We start from the raw sequence: 18,906 nt of genomic DNA, 5'->3' as shown, positions 1-18,906 counted from the left end.
GGGGGGGGGGGGGGGGGGGGGGGGGGGGGGGGGGGGGGGGGCTTCCTACATTTCCTTTGCCTGGCACACTCGCACCCCGGCCCCCCAGCGAGCTGGCTCCTGGTGGCCCATCACTTCTCCACTCCAGTGTCGCTCTTCAGAAAGATCTCCCCTAGCTCTCTGTCAAAGCAGCTGCCACCCCCTTCTCCACCTTGGTGCTTTCTCTCTGTAGCCCTTATCTGTATCTGAAATGATGGTAATAATTTATTTGTTTATTATCTGTCCACCCCTAGGGGAGAGCTCCAGGATAGCAGAGGCCTAATTCTTCTTATTCACTGCCCTGTCCATAATAATGAAGAGTGATCGGCTCACTATCCTTGAGAAGAACGAATGGCCTTTCAGAGGGTGGAGCTGGGGTGGGTCGGGCACAGAGGGAGAGCCGCGCTGAGAGAGGGAGAACCAGAGGCGGGCATTCCTGCAGGCCTGGCTATGCCGGCAGAGAGAGATGGACAGGGGCCATAAAGGAAGGACAGAGCTGTGGTCCGTCTGCCCATCCCTCCCATGGCCCTGGGGAAGCTGAGCTGTGAGGGCCGGGGCCCTCAAGAAGCCTGGTTGCTTTATCTGTTCTGGGCTGGCCCATGAGGCAGCCCCCAGGCCCCAGGCCCTGCATCACCTGGTGTCCTGGTTGGAGTCCTGGGCCAGCCTCACCAGGTTGTGCACCAGCATCTCCGTGCTGTCCCTGCTGCCCGACAGAAGCTTCTCGGCGCCTATCTGCTCCAGGACGGCAGAGAGGTGCTCGGCGGTGCATTTCCGGACTAAGGGGTTTCTGTGGCTGAGAAAAATACAATCACGGTCAAGGGCTCAGACAAGGAATGGGGTGTGGTGTCCCCAGATTGCCGCATGCGGACCTACAGTTGTGCCTCCATGTTTCACGCCGTGATGGGCTCCACAATCTCTCATATGGGCTACAGGGAATCTTCAAGGAAAGAGCAGTCACGTCCAGATCACAGAACCCAGGATGACAACGGAAACGATGGGAGAAGGAAGAAGTGCCTACAACCACGTGGTGCTCCCCCCCCACAGGTGCTCACCACCTCTGGACCTCCTGAGCCCGCGTTTGTCTTCCCCACCTTTTCTCCACCTAGAAAGATCCCACCCAATGCCTGTCTCCTTCTCTGCCCTCCCCAGCCAGTTCAGCAGAATGTTCCCTGGGGCTAGCACTGTCCCCTGGGAAGTACAGGTGGGCCCCTGTGGCTCCAGGCAAGGAGCCAGGCGAGGAGCTCCCGGGGAGCTGGGCCAAGCTTCCTTCCCCCTCCCCGTGGAATTCTGGGCCCCGCTGGAGCCCGGCACTTGCCCACATTTAGTGGGAGCTAACTGCAGGGTTGCTGAAGTGAGCTGAGACAGGAGGGAGGGACAGGGACCCATGAGTGATTTGGTAACCCTAAGAGGGGGAGCCTGAAATCTTACAGGAGAAACCTTTCTTTTTCACCTTTTTCAAACAGGGCCTGTGTGTCCAGAGTTCATTAAGCAACACCAACCCATATTTCCCCCAGAGTCCCATTCCAAGGTAACACAAAGGGGGACTTGTGGGCTCTCCCTACTCCCCCTGGTCCAGGGACCAGCATCCATTAGCATCTGAATCAGAATCTGCATTTTAGCAAGATCCCCAGGAATTCAAGGGGGGGGGAGGGGAGCTGCCCCTGAGGACACCTGACCCTGCTTCTGGCAACAAAGATCAATTGCCTCAGCTTGTAGTTAGCACAATTCAGAGCCAGGTACCCTGCTAAACAACCTCTCCCCCCATCTATTATCTGTTCGACTCCATAAGCCACCATTTGCATCATTTTGCTGGTGAGGAAGCTGAGGGAAGGGAAGAGTCCAGAAAAAAGTACAGTCAACTTCTCCCAAGGTAGCGGCAGCCACAGTGAGCACTCAATAAATGTTACAGTAAAGGCAGGCATGGTTCCGAGTGCTCTGTCACAAATCAGTTCATTTACTCCTCACACTTTGAGGAGGTTGGCACCATATTGTGCCCATTTTACAGATGAGGAAACCGAGCACGGAGAAGGTAAGTAACAATCCAGGATGTGAACCCAGGCAGTGTGGCTCCACAGCCCCTCATCCTTTGTACCCGGCTGTGATGAGGCTAGCAAAGGCCTGCCGGCTGCTACCACACGCCATGGGGGCTCTCCCAGAAGCCTCCGGCACCAGTGTCCTGGCGGGCTCTGGGGCTGAGAGTGGTTTGGCCCTGTGGGAGAAAGGGTTTGGGAAATGGTTTTGGTTTTGCTTTAGTTTTGGTTTTTAAATAAGGTAAAAGCAAATCCGGCTGCAGAAAGGCTCCCGTAGCAGGCAGGCACCTTCCTCCTCCCCAGGAAAAGGCCAAGAGGTGCGAGCTCGATGAGATGGTGTGCCTTGCTCTGCTCACAGCCTTGATTTCATCAGAAAGAACGCCCGTCCCCTGGGAGAGGCACACAGGCCGCAGGCTGGCTCTCAGCCTGGTGTCCAGGGACATTACCACGGACACTCTGAACTCCCCAGCAGCTCTCCCCTTGCGGCTGAGGCTCGGGGCTCGCCTCATTATCCCCAACCTGGCCCAAGAAAGGTGGGAGAGAAGCGACCCAGGAAGCAGGGGTCTTCCTCCCCACTGGCTACACGTGTGAGGCATTTGCCTGCTCTTCTCCCATCGCCAGGCCTGTCCCCTTGCCTTGCCTTCCCCACCCACCCCTCCGACAATGAGCCACCACGTACTAGATGCCGGCTGAGGTGAGGGCCACCAGGGAGCGGGCGGGGGTCACATTCTCCACCATGGCCCCCAGGGAACGGTTGGCAGCTCTCTGAATGAACTCGCTGGTGTTCCCCATCTTCTGGAGCAGGCAGCGGGCAATCTCCTCAGCCTCCTGGTCCATGTTCTTCTTCATGGCCCGGAAGAGGGCCCCCAGGGTGCTGATGGCCAGGCGTGACACTTTGGAGCGGAGGTTGGTGACCTAGGAGAGAGATGGGACGGGGACCCTCCAGGACTGCTGGACCCTGCCAAGGGCTCCAGAACATACGAAGAATGGGGGATGGCCCCACCCTCTCCTGCCACCGCCACCGCTACCCTCCCTGCAGGCCTAGGTCTCTCCAGGCTGGAAATGAAAACCATGCAGTAGCTCTGGACAAAACAACCCCATTTTTAAAAAATGCTATCATTGTTATCATCATAGTTATTAATTCCACCTGAAATTTAAAATTTGAGCATCTGAAATTTGTGCAACACTTAGTCTTCAAAGTACTGTTCCCAAGAAGGCGCCTGGCCTCCACATGTGATCAGATGCATCTGATTGCCTCTCTGGGCCCAGTCTAGGCCCCCGCCCCTCCCCCAGGGGAGAAAGTCGGGGGAGGGGGGGAATGTTACAACTTCCCTGAAGCTGGAGATCTAGCCCAGAACATTCCAGCCCCTGGTGGGGCATCTGAGTACAGAGGACAGCCCCAGGCTGGGACAAACAGGCATACAGGACTCTGGTTGTTTCAACGCCCAGAGATTAGAACAAGGAAACCCCAGGCCCCAGTTTTCCAATCTGAGACATGGGCAGCTACCTCCCACCTCTGTGGCTGAGAGCTAAGAAATAAGCCGGGGATGTCACGTTTCAGGGAGCCACAGCCCCTCCATGGCTGCCGTGTGACCCCCACTGAGCAGCGGCACCAGGGAAGGGGGACTGCCTGCCCTGCAGGGTGGGGACTGTGAGCAGGACACAAGCTGTCTAGGTGGCCTCACCTCCCCCGTCACAGCCAAGGACACGTCGTGCAGCCTCCCAGCAAGGACATCTGAATGACAGACTGCCAGGCGCTGGACACTCAGCAGGCCCTTCTCCTTCATCTGCCTGAGAAGCAGTTCCAGTCCCGTCACAGGCAGGTGGGGAGGGAGGAGCCCGGCTCCCCGTGCGGACCAAGGGCACCCCCGCCACCACCCCTCCCCCGCAGCAGGGGAGGGGGGCAGCTGGGGTCAGGAGAAGGGGTCCCCTCACCAATCGCTGCTCTCCAGGCACTGGAGGGCATCCATCAGCCCCAGCTCAGGGTTCGAGAAAGGCCTCAACTCCTTAAAGGTCCTAGGATCCAATTCCTCCTCCTCTTCTTCCCACTCAGGAGACCCCAAGGTAAGCACCGCAGGTAACGAATTGGCTGCCCACGCAGAGAAGGAAAGGAACATGGCACGTCAGCAGGAAGACCCAGGCCTGGCCTAACACGAGGTGTACTCAGAGAAGGGACTGGCCAGGGCTGAGAGGGCAGGATCTGTGCTTCCCCCACTGGGGAGCCACGGATCCCTCCAAAAGTTCTAGTTCTTGTTAGCCTTTTCCAACCCAGCCCTGCCATCTAAACCCTGCTTGTTCTAAACAAGCCGGCCTGTCATATGCTGCTTGAGGTCTTGAGACAAAGCCTACCACGCCAGTGACTCACCGCCATCCTGCCCTATCTGTGGTTGGGAGAGGCTCGTAAGTCGGCAAGGAGGGAACCCCTACTCACACTGGTGGTGTTCTAACCTTATTGCCACACAGGAGCTTGTATTATCAGCTTCTCCTCCTTCCCCCCGCTCTCCATCCTTTGTGAAGCTGCCCATGGGGAAGGCAGGAAGTGGCCCAAAGGAGGAAGCAGGGGACAGTGAAAGGTCAAACGAGACAATGCAGCTAATGGGGGCCCATGTGGTCAAGACGTGGCACGGACTGCCAATAAGCAGGGACATTGTTTAAAACTCAGGTCATGGTTTCTAGGCTCTCCTTCCTTGGAGATGGATGCTAGAGTCATAAAATCCTAGTGGAACAGGAAGGCAGTTTAGCCAGCTATCTGCTCCAATGCCCGAAACACATCATCAAGGCCTCAGAGGCACGGAAGGGCAGGGGTCCCCACCCACAATCCCTCAGCATCTCCATCAGTGGAGCCATGACCAGAGGGTCTCCTCTGAACCCATAGCTCTCACTGCCACACCTCGCTTCCTGGCTACTTCTCTTCAGAGGCTCATCTCCACCAGCATGATTGTCAAGATGGCGCATCCAGGCCAATCCTTTACTTAAAGCCAAGACCAAAAGACCTCATTCCTGGATTCTCTTCTCAGCTTTGCCATTGGATAAGTCATTAGCCAAAATCTTAATCCCCATGGGCCACCATCACCTTGAGTAAACAGGTGACTTTGGGTCTCTGGGTCTCAGTTCTGTTGACTATAAAATGAGTAGAGTGGATTATACAGATCATTATCTGCTGAGTGTCAACCATTCAATTATCACGGCAAGACTTCTTGCCGTGTCTCTTAATTACCTGTAATTTTATTTATATGGCATTTTTCTTCAAGCCAACCCAGTTCTCAAATCTTAAATAAGTTTATCCTAAAGGGAAATTTATGTCACTGCCATAATTGGTAAACAAATATTATTTGTCATAGGATAGGATATTTGCAAAAAAGTAAAAGGACATTATAAACTCCAGCTCTCAAATTGTAGCCAGCCTCTGATGACTCAAGCTGGAGGGAAGTTTAAAAGGAGATTTCCAAGCCTGAAACGGGTTCTCAAAACCAGCACTGAATTAAGACTTTCTACTTGATGGAATCAAAGGGATAGAGAGAGAATGGATAAGAAGGATGAGTCGATATTATTTCTGGCACCAAAATGATGTTCTGTTCTATCACCATGGTCCCACCACAGCCCACGCTTAAAGAAACTCTGAGCCTGGTTGTTCTCAAATGTTCTTTAGTAGCAAAATCTTCCAAAATTGAAATGTCAGTGGATGCCCAATATACAAAAAAGTAAGGCAAATAGATGCTACTCTCGTAGCAGGGGGTCAGAGCCTCCTTTGCCCCTTGGCACCTTTCTGAGCGTCCCATAGAACCTTTGGATCCTGGGATCCCAGGCTGTAAGCAGATCTATCCAACCCTGACATTTTATGAGACAAACTGCAGGAAACCAAGGTCTACAGGATCCCCTCTTCCTCTTCCCAAGGTTTCCAGCTACTTTCGTGGGTGCTTTTCCCCAGCATCTGTGGTCCCGGTGCACTGATGAGTCCTCTAGGACATGTGCAGGCTGGGCACACCTGCCCTTCTTTCAGTAATTCCAGTTGCAATTCCCTGGGTCCCCAGTCTGGCCCTTAGATGCTTTTGACTCCCACACTATCTCTCTCTAGCAAGGCGGTCACGCCTCAGGCTGCCCTCTACTCTAACACAGGTAATGGGAAGAAGCAGCTTGGCCCAGGTTACCTTTGCAATGCCCCAAAGCATCCCGAGGCAGCACAGCGAGAGGGACTTCTGTCCCCCAGCCAGTCGGTCTGGCCCCTACCTGAAGCATGGCGGGCAAAGCTGGGCTCCTGCTTGCTGACCGGGATGCTGGGCAGTGAGGCCCGGTTGGCCCGCTTCCTCAGGATGACACCCATGTTTCTCCGTGGGCTGTTCAGCCCCATAGGCACAGACATGGTCCCACTGCCCCGGAGGGGAAGGAGGCCTGTGGAGGCAGAGAAAGTCCCAGGATGGAGCTGGTCCTGCCTGTCCTCAGCCCCAGCGTCTTCCTTTGGACATGAGCCCATCAGGGGCTCCCTGTCCAACGTCAGGATGGGAGCATGGGAAGTTGTGGGTAAACCCTCTCTTGCCCAGGGGTTGGCCAAGAAGTCTCCCCAGCCTGAGGGAATCCTGCCCCAGGCACCCAGTACCTTCCTTCACCAGGGCTCTCCGGGAGGCCAGGCTCTGGGAGGCAAGCTCCCTCTCCCTCTCCAGCTCCTTTGCCCTCTGGAGCAACTCCACCTCCTTCGTCTGCCTCAGCCGCATCTTCTCTTGGGCAGACTTGGAGATGGTGACCTGGATCTGGCAGAAGGTCAAGGCAAACTCTGTTAACCTTGAGAACCCAACTGTGCTTTCCATATGCATTTATTCAGTCAAGAATGGGAGCGGCTCCTACATGCCATCACTCTTCTGGGAGTGAACAGAATGACCAAGACCTTGCTCCCAGAGGGCTGCCACAGAACGGGGAGACAGCAAACAGACCAAGCTTTAATGTCAGGCAGTACGTACCAGAAGGAGTAAGGGACAGAGGGTGATGGGGCTTCCATTTTAGGTAGGAAGGGCCAGAGGGACTCCCAGAGGAGGTGAAATTTAAGCAGATACATGAATGAAATAAGGAAACAGAGGCTATGTGGGTTTCTAGGGGAGAAGGCTGCTAAGCAGAGGAAAGAGAATGTGAGGGGCGCCTGGGTGGCACAGCGGTTAAGCGTCTGCCTTCGGCTCAGGGCGTGATCCCGGCATTATGGGATCGAGCCCCACATCAGGCTCTTCTGCTGTGAGCCTGCTTCTTCCTCTCCCACTCCCCCTGCTTGTGTTCCCTCTCTCGCTGGCTGTCTCTATCTCTGTCAAATAAATAAATAATTTAAAAATTCTTAAAAAAAAAAAAAGAGAATGTGAAGGCCCTGAGGCTGGAGTGTGCTGGGCATGGTTGGGGGTGGTGAGGACACTGGCCAGAGCACCCCGAGTCAGACAATGGTAGGACACAGGGTCAGAGGTGGCAGGGGCGGGCAGAGCCATAGTGCACCGGGCCCCGTGCCCATGGTAAGGGGTCGGACGTGTCCTCTAAAGACATAACGAACCACTGAGGTTCTGAGCACAGGAGTGACATGATCAGACTTCCACTGGGGGAATGAGGGGTTCCTCTAAGTGTTATTGTTTTTTTTATAACTTTGTATTTGGTAATAATGTAAAACTCATGAGAAGTTGCAAAATAGAACCAAGAGTTTCTGTGGCGGGGGGCTTACACTAGCAAGAATGAAGATGACAGAATGGCCTGATTCTGGACAAGTCCCAAAAGTAGAGCCCACCGCTCTTGCTGATATATGAGGTGTGGGGTGACAGAGGAAGATTGGAGGCAAGGGCGGGCCCAAGATTTTTGGCCAGAGTAGCTGGAAGGCTGGAGTTGCCTTTACCTGCCATTCACTGGGGAAAGAGATTTTGGGGGGGGGGGGTAAAGACTCAACCGTTGAGTTTTGGTTGAGGTACACTTGAAATATAATTAGATACCTAAGTAGAAATGCAGAATATCAGTTAATACATACTTAGTTGTATAATTTAACTGCTCCTAGAGGTCAGGGGAAAGTCTGGGTCCGACAGGGAGATTTGGGAGTCCTCAGCATATAGACGGCACTTAATGCCACGGACCGGAACAGGTCACAGGAGGTCAGTATAAATAGATCAGAGGCCGGAGATCCGAGCTCTGGGGCCTCCAGCGTGTAGAGGTAAGAAGATGAGGAGAAGCCAGCCAAGGACTGGGAAGGAACAAAATCTGATGGAGGCAGAGAACCAAGAAGGAAACCTTCCCCTCGCCTCCCTCCCAAGGTGGGGACTTCAAGAAGAATGAGCCCCCAAAGCTGCTGACGGGTCGAGTTAGAAGAGGGCTGAGTTGTGTGGCAGGTGGCAGGGTGGAGGTCGTCGGTGACCTTGACGTGGGCAGTTTCAGTCGGGGCAGTGGGACCCAAACCCAACTGCGGTGGACTCAGGACAGAATGGGTGGAGACAAGGCAGTAGTTTTCTTTTTAGACAAAAGAAATAACAGAGAGCTAAGATGCTGAGAGGAACGGTCTGATTCTGGGGAGATATTGCTGATGCAAGAACAGGAAGAAGTGCTGGGGCTGGGGTGTGGCTGGATGAAGCTAGAACAACAGGACACGGTGGTGAGCGAAGGGGATGCCTGAAAGCAAGATGCCAGTGGGGTGAAGTTATCACAAGGTCCACGGTCTGACCATGCGGGTGAGCGGCCAAGGTAGGGCGGGAGGTGGGGTCACCTCCCAGCCCTGAATAATTCGTCCTTCGTTTCACGCCCTGGCGCCCTGGCTGGAGTGGGAGGGCTGCGATGCCCCGACCCCCTCATCGTCATCACCGGATCCTAACAAGCACATGCGTACAGCGGGCCTTCCAGGCATGTTTCTTGTGCTCTTCTATCTCTGCGTCAAAGGCTGAGCACAGAGCTCCCATACAGTGATTCCTCATGTTTTAGTAAATTCGTCCAGACCAGGGCAGAGAACCATCTGGACCAAGGTCACCTTAGAAGCCTAAGGTATTTGTTGGCCTGTCCAGCACAGCCTTTGGCTCATCTGCCCGAGTCAGCTGCCTCTCAGTTGCTATCTTGGGTGTTGGTTCAAATTACTTGGCTTGGTTCACCTAAGCCCCTCTGTACTCTCCACATCCTACTTCCTTCCGAACCCCGTGTGACCTCCTCCTGCCCTCCCGTCCTCCCTCATCCTGCCCCTCAGTTCCCCTCTCTACTCTTCCCTTCACCTAGCTCCCACCCCCATCCTTCTCTTCCTCTCTCTTGTTTCTCTTCCTTTCTTTGGTCCTCACCCCCAAACCATCTACAGGTTCCAGCCTTAAGCACCAGGGAAGCTGACTTGGGGCTCTTTCTTGCCCTCCTCAAGCTGGCCCCACATTTATATATTTCAGAAACATGCTTGTGTTCAGCCAGTGGTCCACTCTGACCCCCACCTTCTCCTCCCCTCACTCTCCAGATACCTTGGTACTGCTGTCCTTCTGGTCCTCTTCTTTGAGCGAGGGGTGGGCTTCTTTGGCCTGGCCGAAGGAGAAGGCTGTCAGTGTAGGAGCGGACTGAGATGAAGGCAGGGCGGGCTTCTCAGGGGCGGCAGACCTGTCTCTGACAGGCAGGGCTGAAGGTCTTGGCTCTGAGGAGTCAAGAACGAGAATGGAGCTGAGGACACCCAGCACTCCGAAGCAGCACTCACCCCTCTGGGCTGCCCCTGAGGCTCTATGACCCTGTGGCTGGTGTAGCATTTTACCGCCTAAGCCTGCCATTCTCCACTGTTCTGCCCAATGCTTCCTTGGTGGCAAAACTCTACAGAACAGCGCTGCTGGGCCTAGAGCAGACTGCCCAAGGACCAACATACTCCTCCTCTCATCTGTGCATGCATGCATGCATCCATCCATCTAATAATTATTGCACACCTTATTGTAAGACAGGGAAGGGAGGAGGCTGGGCAGGAAACAGGGGGCAGGTCTGTTATCTAGGAAGTTGAAGATAGTTCCAGAGGATGTCAGTCTCTCTTACCCAGAAGATGTGCACCTCAGGAAGAGAGAAAATAAACTGAGCCCCGTCATCACACCGTGTGAAGGGACCAGAGAACTAACCGATGCTAGTCTGATCCCCTCATTTTACGGACAGGGAAGCTGAGACCCACCAACCTTCAGATGCTCTTGTGATTGGTACAGTACAAATTCATTTCCAAATGACATCAAATCAATAGTATCTCTGTGTCATTCTAGATTTTCCTAATCAATAGATTTCACAAGTAACGTGTCTTCCTATGGAGGAAGGACAGGGGTAGATCAGCTTTCTTTAATGAAAGAAATGTTAACTAGGTTCTCCTGCTCACAATGTTTGGAGCGCACTGCCCTCGGGTGAACCTGCAAATAAGGGGTCCACTGGAATGGGGGCCACCATCTGGTGCTGCCTGAGGCTGGAAGGGGTTCCTTGAATGTGGGACCTCCAGGAGGGCTCCCAGGTTCCCCTGGACCTCTGCCCAGTCCATGCTTTCTGCCAAGGATCCCTCTGCTTGGATCCCAGGAGAAGCATCAAAGGCAGAGATTGAGGAGGGGTGAAGGCTTCACTTGCCCAAAAGTAAGGGGCAGGGCAGAGGACACAGATGTCCAAGTGCCAGCTAATGAGGGCAAGGGGTGCAGGAATGCCACAAGATTTGGGGAAGCCCTCAGCTTCAGACACGAGCTCCTTCTATGGAGTAGGCTCGTTACGCATATTGGGCAACATTGCCCCAGCTAACGGCGGAGGGCGGGGGGGTCAGAGAGCCCTTTGAAGACTTTACTATTTTGCATCCCCTCTTCTCACCTCCACCTCCAAGAGATATCCTAGAAAGCCTTGTCTGAAGAGCCTGGCCCCTGCCCCAAGCCCCTAGGGACCTGGTTCTCCAGCAGCAAGCCGGTGATACAAACAAGGGAGCAGTTACAAACTGGGGTCTCCTGGCCCAAACCCCCACGCCAGCACACTCAGGGGTAGCTGTTAAGGGACACTGTGGGTGCCAGTGTGGGTCACACCAGACTGCCTGAGGTCACCCCCTGTAGCCCAGCCAGAGAGCAGCAGGAGAAGCAGCCGCCACAGAGGCTTCTAGGCCAGGCCTGCTTCTTGGGCTCAGCTCGAGTCCTGAGCCTGGGGCTTCCTGGGCCACCGCCTCCCCCTCGCCAACTGACCCACTTTCTAAGCTGTCCAGAGTGAGCTGCCGGAAAGCCGGACTAGGAGTCTGCCCCCTCCTGCCGGTCAGCACGGCAGCCGCCTCCAACCCTCCTCCCCAGGCTCATGGTGCTCAGTCCAGGTCCCCTCACCTGACCTGCCCAGGGCTCGGCCTCCCTCCTCCCCACAGAGTTCAGTCATCCGGCTGGAGAGCCTCCTGCTTCCTCTTCTGAAGCCTCTCTGTGCCTTGGCCTCCTGCTGGCCACCCGCCTCCCTTCCAACCCAGTTGGCCTTATTCCCCAGACACTGAAACCTTCCGGGACCCGCTGACTAAGGGGTTCATGGGATGTGGTCTGATTTCTCACTCGGCCTGGTGAGGAATATTCTCCTCTACTTGCTTCCAACAGGGCAGGGGCAGCCGCACAAGGTGTCAGAAGCACGGTCTCTGCAGCCCCGCGGCCCCGCGTACACATACGGCGGGCTGCCTTCCAGGCTCTGAGACCAGGGACGAGACCCGGGCTGCAGTCTCGGTGCAGCTGTTCACGGGTCACACAGGCTTCTCTGGCACCAGGACTACCGTGAAGCTCCATGTGCTGGTGCGCGTCCACCTTCCCGCACAGAGCGGGGGCCGCTGCCCTCCCAGGTAGCACTGCCCGCGGCCTCGGCTTTCCCGTCCGTGAAATAAGGGGCCCGGGTCCGAGGGTGCTCAGCCTATTTCAACCCCGGTTCTGATCCCCTACCTGGTCCAGGGAGCAGGGAGTTGGATAAACAACAAGTGGGGGTGCGTGTGGGGAGTACGTACCCAGAGATTTAGGGGTCTTCTCCCGAGGTCCACTCTCCCGAACCAATCTTAAAAGAATGGGGGAGAAAAAAGCACCATGAGAGACGGCAAGTAAGAGCCACTTCAGTGAAGAGCCCGGGAGGCTCCGGGATGGGGCAACAGGCCAGCTGGGGGACCCAGGGTGGGGCTGGGGGCGGCTCTGTAAAGAGGCTCTTGGCGAGGAGCTCAAAGCTGCAGGAGATGCAGCTCCAGCCACAAAGTCAAGGGCAGGCAGACAGGAGACCAGACCGGGCTGGGCCGGGTCCAGACACAGACGCCGCAGACCACTTGCTGCCTCTGCCCTGCTCAGGGGCCCAGGGCCTCTGCCTTCCGTTCCAGCGGGAGTGTCTGCCTGGGTGTGCGCAGCCCCCTCCCGTCACCAAAGTGGCCTTTCTAGTGCAGATCTGATGGCACTTCCACACCAAAAGGCCTTCAGGGGCACCTTGCTACTTTAGGGTAAAGCTCGCGGTCCTCGGCTTAGCGCACAGGGCCGTGCAGCCCTGCTCACCTTCCCCGCCTGTCTCACACCCACACCGGTGCTGGTGCACACACCCCTTGCGGTTCCAGGAGGCCTCCCGTCTCTCCCTCCTCGTCTCACAAACTCCCTCAGCCTTCAAAACTCGGCTCAGGCCTCACCTCCTCCAAGAAGGCTTCCCAGCCTGATTGAGATCCGTTCCCAGCAGGCTCCCCAGAATGACGGGCAGCCTTCTATCTTAGCTTACCTCACTAGACTTTGATCCAATGGTTTACTAATGAATCTCTCTCATGAGCTCCTAGGACACAGAGTTTGTCTTGTTTGGGTTTGTTTCCAGGGAGACTGGCACGTAGCAGGTGCACACTAGCTCTTCAGTAAGTAAATGGGCGCACGGACAGGTGCAGATGGCGAAGAGCGATGGATGAAAGAAGTGCTACTAGAGGCTCCTTCCCGCCTACGCGCTAGCCTCCCTGAGTTAGTGCAGAGAAATCCATGTCCTAGCTGGGCAGCAAAAAGCAGATATTCCTTGTGTGACTAGTACAAACCAGGCACCACGCTTGGCACCACGCGAGCCACAGAGATTTCAAGATATGGCCTCAGCCCTGCAGTGCTCCCAGCTGAAGAGCAGATAGGCGGTTAAAATAGCAGTGTGGTCAGGCGGCCCGTGGCTAGATGCCGTGTGGACAGCGCAGAGGAGGCTCTTCCCCTGATCGCCTCCCCAGGGAGGGCAGGGAAGACCTTAGCGCAAGGACCGGTGTGCGACTGGGGCTTGAAGAGCACTTGGAGCTGAACGGGGGCCCAGGCTGGTGCTGGTGCTGCAGGGATGGGGTGGGGAGGCTCTGGAGGTGGGGCGGCTCCTGCAGGGCAGCCCAGGAGGCGTGCAGAGTGGCGGGCTGGGACAGGCCCTGAACATCAGCCCGAGGAGACTCGTCTTTAAGCCGCTGGCACAGGACATCAAAAAATGTGAACCGCGTGGAGGAAAGGTTCACGGTGCATGAGAAGGGAAGATGAGAATGCAGAGCCCAGGTGGCAAGGCCCGGGCTCGGAGCTGTCGGGACTCTCAAGAGGGAGCCCATGAGTGGAAGTAGAGAACAAAGGCAGGGGCAAGAGAGGGGTGGCAGCTTTCGTATTTTCTTATTCACGGAAGACCTGATGGGATGTGGCAATCTGTTAGGACCAGGGGCCACAGGAGCAAGAGCCAAAGATGCTGCCGAAATTAAAGGTGGAAGAGAATGCCCGCACCCTGGGGAAAGTCGGGAGGTCGTGGGAGGGAGGTAGTTTGGGGCAACATGAGGTGGCCCCTCGGTGTGGCCGTGCTGGTGGCATAACCTCCCTCCCTCCCTCTGACGCCAGATCTGCATAGGCCATGAGGACACTGGGGATGCCCATCAGGGGATGGAAACTCTAGGGAGACCTCAGGGCAGAGCAGGGGATGAGGGGACGAGGAAGACCCCCATCCCCAGAAGCTGCCGGCACACACATAGAACTCCCCCAGGGGAGAACAAGGAGCTGGGCACAAAGGGCTGGGACCAAACTGCAGGAACGGTCACACCAAAAAGATGGACAAAGGAGGGCACAGGGGACACTGCCTAGAAGGTCCCGCCACAGGAGGTCAAGAAGCAGGTTTCAAGTCAGGAGGGCAAGGAAGGAGAAGACAATGTGGATGTCCACACCTCATAGGACGTGAAGTCAAGAGCAATGGGGGGCAGTGAAGGCCACTGGTCTGGGGCCAGAGAGTCCCTCCAGCCACCAGGACCGCCTCTGAGGGGAGGAAGGTCCCGACGTGAGGAAGCAGAGTTGGAAGGAGCAGGCCACCGTTAGAGCAGAGCGCTCAGACCCAGGAGCCCAGGAGCAGGCCCGCGCTCGGCCAGGGCTGGGAGGAGGTGCACGTGTGACGGGAGGGAAGGCAGCGTGGGAGACGGAGAGGTGAGGAAGCATGAGAGAAATGGGAGAATTCAGTACAGCAGGCCCCAAAGGGGTGCGAGAAGTGAGGCCTCTTTCCCTCTCCCTCTGTGTCCCCCTCTGTCTCTGTCTCTGTGTCTCTCACACACACCTACTTGCTTGTACATGTTTGGACTGACCGTGGGGATGTTCTGGGCCATCTGAAGAGGTCCGTCTGTCCCACGAGCCATAAATCCAGATTCATTACAACGTAGCTACCCCCTACCCCCCTGGTTCCCAAACATTTTTGAGAACCCTTTTTATATCCGAAACTCTTGCGGACCACTCCCTGCCACTTCCGTACAAATACCTGATAATGCTTGTATTTTCAGTATCCATGAATTACGAAAATACGTAATAACAAAGAGCTACCATGAATAGAGCTCCTATTTTATTCATCATGGCGACAACCAGACATCAGCAAACTGGTGGACTATGGAGGCTGAGACACTGTCTCCTAAGCCCAGACACCCAGCCCACTGGGCTCAGGGATCAGCACGGTGCCGGGCCCAGGTCTGCGGCTCACGGGTGAGTCAGGCCCTCCACATGCCCGGCCCCCCCAAAGCTCTGCCCTGGCGCGGAGGTTCAGCGGATCGGATCTCGGAGGGCTGGAAGGAGAGGGGGCTGCTTACCGTGTGCGGGGGACCCTCAGGCCGGTGAGGAAACCCTGGCCTGGAGGCAAGCGGCTGGGAAGGGAGCCAGGTGTACAGGAGGAGGCCCCAGCAGACACCGCGGCCTTAGGGATGGGCGGGATGACAACGCCCCCCAGAGACTTGTGCATCTTCTCATCATTGCAATGCAGGTATTGTCTGGAGATCTGCACCTGGGAACCGAGGTTGGGGGAAGGTTCTGGAGGCTCATGTCCCAGGCCCCTCACAGAGGGTGGTCCCTTTTATCAGGAGCCACCTGGGGTGCGGGCAGTGCTGGAAAGTGCTGGTTTTTCTTCTCAGCCACACCATCCTGGGAACCGCCCCCCTGCCGAAAGCTCATTGTTTCCTTACCACTCCAAGACCGCAGACCTGGGGGGGGGGGCTCATCCCTACTCCCTTTGTTATTATTATTTGTTTTTCTATTCTCCTCATTTCAGAGAATCCTACAACATCAGAGCTGAAAGGGATCTTCAAAAACATCTGGTCTAATACCTTCTTTTTACAGATGTGCAAACTAGGTCTGGACAGGAGGGTGACTGGCCCAAGCTCACACAGCCCATGGGGGGCAGAGTGGAAACCAGAGCCCACATCTCCTGAGTTTTAGCTCAGCTTTCTTTCCCCTCTGCCACACTCCCTTGCCTATACTGGGGAGGGTCAGAAGCACGAGGAACTCTGGAACATTGAGACCAGAGAAGGCCTAGGGACCCCCAAGTGTAGGACTGGTGGTCACACAGCCTGTGCTCAGCACCTCTGGGGCAGCCAGCCGGAGCTCCCAGGCCAGCTGCAAAGGTTTTGGATGCTGCGGGGAAGATGCCCCTCCCAGTGCCACCCTTATCCCTGAGGGTGGCCCCTCACACACCCACGGAGAAGCTCAGGGCTCAGGAACCAGGGGTGGTAAAGAACGGAAACAAAGAGGGACCCCTGGGTGGCTCAGTCGGTTAAGCGTCTGCCTTCAGCTCAGGTTATGATCCCAGGGTCCTGGGATGGAGTCCCCCATCCGGCTCCCTGCTCAGCAGGGAGTCTGTCTCTCCCTCTGCCCCTCCCTCAGCTCATGCACTCATTTTCTCTCTCTCAAATAAATAAACGAAATCTTTAAAAAAAAAAAAAAAAGAGTGGAAACAAAGACAGAAGGACGGAGAGGCAAACTCAGAGCAGTCAGACCACCTTACCTCCTGGGCACCGGGTCTCAGCTCCTGGGGACCCTGACTGTTCCCAGGTGGGTCCAGGCCCTTCTCCTTGGCTCCACCGGCCTCGGGGGTGGTGGGGATGCTCTGGATGGGAGGCATCGGCCTGGGCGCCCTCAGCAGCCTCTGAGAGGTGGCCCGGGGGATGGCGCTCCTCAGAGGAACTCCTCTGGGGCCTCCCACAGGATCTAAGGAGACTGTGCCGGGGGTGGGGGTGAGGAAAAAGTTAGTCCCAGGAGCACAGGGAGGGGGCAGTTCAGATACTGGCAACAGGACCATAGGTTCCAGGGGCAGCTGGGACTGAGCAGAAGGAGATCCACCCCAGCCCCACCCCCACCACTAGGCTGAGCGAGCAGACAGTGCCGAGGGCCCATTCCCATTCCTACAGAATTTGGTAATAAGGGCCAACCAAAGTCACCTATTTAAAATTCAGAGACAGGCTGGGCAGGAAGGGAAACACACCAGTACTAGACTAGGAGTCAAGACAGCGGGCTCCAGTCCTGGCTAGAAGCTGTGGGACCTGGACAAGTCTCTGAACCGCCATCCACTCTTCTGTAGAATGAACGTAGTTATGTCGTGGGGTTATCCAAAGGTTCAGTGACTTACGTAAAATGCCAAGAAAGTACCGGGCACATGGCAGGTGCCCATAAATTACTTCTGTTCCCCCTTCCTTTTCAGCTAATGATGTGGGGGTACTGCTGTTTCGACACAGGGGACACCCTGATCTAATCTAAAAGCAGACCACTGTATGGTGACTAACATAATATAATAAAAAATCATTAAAAAAATAAAATAAAATAAAATAAATAAAAAAATAAAAGCAGACCACTCCACGTTCAGCTCTTTAATGAGTAACTTCTGTGCCCAACAGGCATCCTCCCTGCCCCCATGCCATCCCCACAGTAAAGAGATAGGATTATCTTTGCAACTATTGGTGGTGGTGAAAAAACTTAGCATTTAATTCTTGAAGGCCACTTTGCTCCAGCTAGATCAAGGTGGTCACATGAAAACCACCAAGTCACTTCTCACTCCCCTGCCCAGCCTGGCTCCGCTTTGCCCTGCCGTCAGTCCTGTCGGTGTGTGGAGGGGAGGGAGGTCAGGAGCGGTCACAAGCCAGGTGGAGACGGTGCCCACCTTGGGACCCATCTGGGCAGTGGCACAGAGAGGCCAACCGGGCTCCCTCCCGGTGCAGAGGGCAGCCCCCGCCCTGCTCCGGGGACCAGAGATCCCCGTCCCGCCACACTTGGCTGAGGGACCTGGTAAGTCAGGATCACCTCCCATCCAGGCATGGATTAGAACAACTCCTGTTCTTTTTCTCCTGCACCAGAACTTTGTACAAAGAGATGGCATGTCTGGAAAAAGACTTTGGACCTCTCAGGGAGAGAGTCACTGCTCTGGCAACTCTGGAAGTTGCACCACTTGGAAATTCTAAGCAAGCTTCCCAGCATTAGACCCCCCACCTGCTGCCTCCATCCTGTCCAGCCACAGGGGGACTCCGTACAGGGGCTCCCCTGCCTCATCCTGGGCGCCATCATAGCCTCAGGGAGACCTCAGAGGGGGAAGCATCTTGCTCAGTGGAGAGGATGTCCCCTTCCTTCCTAAGACTTCAAGGCTTCGTATTCCTTGTGTTACTCAAGCATTCACTGAGCTAAAAATGTGATTGGTCCAGGAGAAGATATTAGTATCCCCATTACACTGAGGGGAAACTGAGGTTGATGGGGTAACTGACTTGCCCAAAGTCCCAGAGCTAGCCAGTTATCAGGGCTAAGATTGGAACCTGGCCTGTTTTCCTGGTCTGCCCACTGCCCAGGTAAGAGAGAAATAGAAAGTGCCTGCTGGTCAATTTTTTGCTCATCTATTCAAAAAACACTTCTGGAGAATCTCCTTTGCCTCACGCTGAGGACTCTGCGCCTGCCCTCTTAGAGAACACCACCGAGTGCAAAATTCAGATGTGAAGCAAGCAATCACACAAGCGAGTACACAAATGCAAACCGTGGCAAGAGCTAAGAGAGAACTGGAGGCGTCATTAGAGAGTGTCACTGGGATGGATGCCGGAGTCGAGGAGGCCTCTCTGAGGAAAGCTTCTGAGCCAAGCAAGAAGGATGAGTGGTAGCCCCAGTGAGGAAAGGAGGGAGGTAGGGGAGCAGCCTGTCAGAGCCTGGGGCCAGAGAGAGCCCACCTGCTCCAGGACTGGAGGGTCAGTGTGTCTGACAGCAGACGGCAGGGGAGAGAGTGAGCAGAGAGCAGGGAAGGGTGAGCAGAGAGCAGGGGAGTGTGAGCAGAGAGCAGGGGTGAGAGTGAGCAGAGAGCAGGGGAATGTGAGCAGAGAGTAGGGGAATGTGAGCAGAGAGCAGGGAAGAGTGAGCAGAGAGCAGGGAAGAGTGAGCAGAGAGCAGGGAAGAGTGAGCAGAGAGCAGGGGAGTGTGAGCAGAGAGCAGGGAAGAGTGAGCAGAGAGCAGGGAAGAGTGAGCAGAGAGCAGGGGAGAGTGAGCAGAGAGCAGGGAAGAGTGAGCAGAGAGCAGGGAAGAGTGAGCAGAGAGCAGGGAAGAGTGAGCAGAGAGCAGGGAAGAGTGAGCAGAGAGCAGGGAAGAGTGAGCAGAGAGCAGGGAAGAGTGAGCAGAGAGCAGGGAAGAGTGAGCAGAGAGCAGGGAAGAGTGAGCAGAGAGCAGGG

General features: G+C 55.6%; 1 protein-coding gene across 1 annotated transcript in view; it reads right to left on the bottom strand.

The window, feature by feature from the left end:
- TOGARAM2 (TOG array regulator of axonemal microtubules 2) overlaps positions 1-18,906 on the bottom strand; it is a 38,726-nt gene that overhangs the window by 16,972 nt on the left and 2,848 nt on the right. The window contains 10 exon segments of the mRNA XM_008700563.2: positions 653-811; positions 2,728-2,963; positions 3,734-3,839; positions 3,984-4,137; positions 6,276-6,437; positions 6,643-6,793; positions 9,482-9,648; positions 11,968-12,014; positions 15,034-15,224; positions 16,221-16,432. Coding sequence (XP_008698785.2) covers positions 653-811; positions 2,728-2,963; positions 3,734-3,839; positions 3,984-4,137; positions 6,276-6,437; positions 6,643-6,793; positions 9,482-9,648; positions 11,968-12,014; positions 15,034-15,224; positions 16,221-16,432 — 1,585 coding nt within the window.

The sequence above is a fragment of the Ursus maritimus genome, unplaced genomic scaffold (genome assembly GCF_017311325.1).
Source record: "Ursus maritimus isolate PB19 unplaced genomic scaffold, ASM1731132v1 scaffold_6, whole genome shotgun sequence".
Classification (NCBI taxonomy): Eukaryota; Metazoa; Chordata; class Mammalia; order Carnivora; family Ursidae; genus Ursus; species Ursus maritimus.
This window is presented reverse-complemented; position numbering and strand designations above follow the sequence as displayed.